Source organism: Arachis ipaensis, chromosome B03, assembly GCF_000816755.2.
Source record: "Arachis ipaensis cultivar K30076 chromosome B03, Araip1.1, whole genome shotgun sequence".
NCBI classification, from domain to species: domain Eukaryota; kingdom Viridiplantae; phylum Streptophyta; class Magnoliopsida; order Fabales; family Fabaceae; genus Arachis; species Arachis ipaensis.
Genome location: NC_029787.2, coordinates 30,485,504 through 30,489,120, shown reverse-complemented (window position 1 = coordinate 30,489,120; position 3,617 = coordinate 30,485,504). Strand labels below are relative to the sequence as shown.

The 3,617-nt window shown below is 36.2% G+C and overlaps 1 protein-coding gene across 1 annotated transcript; it reads right to left on the bottom strand.

The window, feature by feature from the left end:
- LOC107632755 (trifunctional UDP-glucose 4,6-dehydratase/UDP-4-keto-6-deoxy-D-glucose 3,5-epimerase/UDP-4-keto-L-rhamnose-reductase RHM1) lies at positions 617-2,953 on the bottom strand. The gene is made up of 2 exons (XM_016336415.2): positions 1,302-2,953; positions 617-1,204 (listed from the first exon to the last, which is right to left on the bottom strand). The coding sequence occupies exons 1-2, from the start codon at positions 2,865-2,867 to the stop codon at positions 761-763; spliced, it is 2,010 nt and encodes a 669-aa protein (XP_016191901.1). The 5' UTR covers positions 2,868-2,953; the 3' UTR covers positions 617-760.

The window sequence follows — 3,617 nt, the reverse complement described above, 5'->3', positions numbered from 1 at the left end:
CGTTAGTTTCAGAACCAATTTAATTGATTCGGTTCGGATTTGAACGGATAATCGGGTACCCGCTACCCGTGCTCACCCCTGCTATATATTTACGCTAAATCCATTTTTGGATAACATTTTTTACGGTGAATCCTCTTCTCATGCCAAAATATGTGAAAGTTACCCATCATATTTTTTTAAGGTGAAAATTTAAGTACAGTTAATTTTACTTAAAATTAATAGTTAAAAATTATTAAATAATTTAATTAATTTAACTAAATTTTTATTTAATAGTTCTTAAATATCAACTTTACATAAAGTTGATTGTACGTAAATTTTTACCTTTTTTTAGTCTACTACAATTAGTAGTGGAGTGTTGTAAGAAACTTGAATGAAACTGCAAAAATTAATACTTAGTTACACATTACCTAACGCAATCGTAGTGATAAATAACCACACCCTAATAAATAATAAGGCAACTACTCCCATGAAGATGCTAAAAACATCTTCTCATGATGATCCTTGTTTAAAAAGTGTAACTTATTTGTTTCGTAATACTTTGAATAAAGGTAACACTTTTACTTCAAATAAAAATTAAACCCTACAATTTATCATCCAATGGTCAAAATATAATATCTTCATACGATGACAATCATAAAATCTTCATTGGAGTAACCACCAAATAATAATCGCTCCTAACAAACAACAGTAAGATATTTAATTCTCTTACGACCCTTCTTCCCCTTAAAGACGGGAATAAAAATAAAAAAGAAGAAACTAGTTAATTTTTCTTGTTTGGTTCAAAGACATACTTGATCAATGATTCCTTAATGGGAAGCAATTCTGGGAACTCTTTCTTCAATTTGGATGCATCCATCTCATTGTTGCTCCTCGGAGCAACTATAACCTTAGCTTGTTCTTCTAGTGTGAAGTTAGTCCACTTGTATTTGGGGTCAATGTAATTCCTATACATCTCAAGGATTTCGTTGTGGCTCACAACCCCAGGATTTGTGAAGTTCCAGATTCCCTTCAAGTTCCTCTTTGCCATCTCAATTGAGATGGGAAGAAGTTCATCCAAAATAGTCATGCTATTAGGGATGTTAACTACTTTGTTGTAACGAGAAATTTTTGTAATGAAGTTGCGAGGGTTGCTTAGATCCGATGAAATCGGCATTCGAACTCTAAGGGTGCATACATTCTCATATTCTCTCAAGAGCTCCTCAACCTGATCAAAATTCAAGTTAGTAGAGATGTATTTTTCTTTTTAAATGATAGCAGTTAGTAGAGATGTATTTTTCAAATTTTAATATGGATAAACATACCATAGCCTTGGTTTTGGAATAGAAAGAACCAATGAAATTGGGTTTGTCTTCCTCCTTGAAACCAATACCAGAGCCTTGTGGATGAGCTGCATCATACTCAAATATGCATCCCGTGGCGTAATTTATCATCAAAATGCCTTGTTCCCTACAGACGTCAGCCAACGTTAAAGTACCAGCAACATTCGTTCTAATGGTTTCCGTTTTATGAGATTCACACCAATCAACATTAGGTCTCCCAGTCACTCCTGCAGCATTAAATACATGCGTTGGCTTCACGCTCTGAATATCACCCACCAGTGAGGACCGATCTTCCAAACGCCCTTTTCCATATTCATACGGAATCCCTTGCTTTTCACACAGTTTCCCCAATAATCCCCCAATCCACCCAGTTCTACCGTAAATCAAGAACTTAAAAGGATGCTTCTGTTGAGCAGTGCTACTATTCTTTGGTGACGGAACCACCATTCGAGTGTTCGATGATCCAACCGATGCAGGCTTCTCACCTTCTGACCCCTCAAGATGTCTTTCCATCCCCCCAGGCATCATCAGCATTCTTGGATGAGGAAGTAATGCCCCGCTGACGTCACCCCACCAATCAGGATTCTTGGTGTACCATTCCATGGTTTTCTTCAGGCCTTCTTCCCACGTGGTCCTCTCTGACCAACCTATGTTCTTAAGCTTCTGGTCATCAAGAAAGTACCTCTGGTCATTAAACGGTCTGTTCTCTACAAGCTTTATGCTAGTGTCTGGGTCAATGTTGAAAAGTTTACAAATATCTTTGGCCACGTCAATAACTCTTCTTTCCTTCTTGGTCCCAATGTTGTAAACATGGCCAACCTCTCCCTTGTGAAGGACAACTTCAAAGGCCTCTGCAACATCTTCACAATAAAGATAACTCCTGACGTTCGAACCGTCGCCGTGAATGGGAAGATTCTTTCCCTGCATAGCTAGAAGGATGAATTTTGGAATCAACTTCTCAGGGAACTGATTTGGACCGTAAACATTGTTTCCACGTGTGGTGATTACCGGTAACCCGTACGACCTTCCGTACGCCATGACAAGCATCTCTGCCCCGGCTTTGGTTGCAGAGTAAGGGTTCGTCGGAAGCAGTTGAGACGCTTCGTGATTCCCGACTATGGCATCCTCTTCTGTCTCTCCGTACACCTCGTCGGTGCTAACATGAATGAATCTCCTGATCTGACCAGTTACTTTGCAGGCTTCTAGAAGGACATGAGTACCGTATATGTTGTTCTTGGTGAACTCAAAGCTGTTACCGAAGGAGTTGTCAACGTGTGTTTGAGCAGCGAAGTGCATTATTGTGTCGATGGATTCAGTGATGAGAAGGTAGTTCACAAGATCGGCACTTCCAATGTCTCCCTTCACAAACTTGAAATTGCGACATGATTTTGAAGGAAGAAGGTTCTTGAGATTAGAACAGTAATCAAGCTTGTCAAGCACAACAATTTTGTAGTCAGGGTAGCTCCTGATAAGCCGGTTGGCAACATGAGATGCAATAAATCCCGCTGCCCCAGTAATGAGGATGTTTTTTGGGGTATATGAACTCATCTCAAGCAACTCCTACAATCACAATACATCAATCAGAACCACAAAATGTAATTTACAACTAAAATAATAGCATAATATGGCCATACGAACAGAAATTACTTCCAGATTAAAAAAAAAAAAGGGAAGCATGTTAATTTACAAGTCTAGTGGTAAAAATTTTGGCACTAGAGGAAAGAACACATAATGAGCCATGCATCATAAGAAAATTGAGAAATACTAATTGTCTTTTAAATTTGGACTATGTTACGTATACACTAAAATTAACCACTAAAATTAACTATCAGTATAAAATACATGTTGAAATATAAATACATATTGAAAATAAATTAAACTGCATATATATTTATATATAAATACATTAGTAACTGATTTTAATGGCTGATTTTAGTGTACAAATAGTATTTTTATTTAAATTTTTAGTCTTTAGTCAGTCTTTTAATTTAAACAATATTGTTTAATTAATTTAAATACCCACTTTTATAGAAAGGTACTTATTTTTTATGAAATGTTATTTTGTTTTTTAGTTTTTCCCTCTTCTAAAAATAAAATGATAGACAATTTTTAAAAAAATACCTAATTGCATTGAAGAAAATTATAGCACCAAGAAATGAAGTATAGACCAAAAATCAACCATCCCTGTACATTACATATTTATTAGTGTGAGCTAGGTAATATTTTAGAGAAGACAACCCACCAGAAAATTAGGGCATCTTTGATTTGTAGTTTTATTTTTCCAAAATTTTATAGATG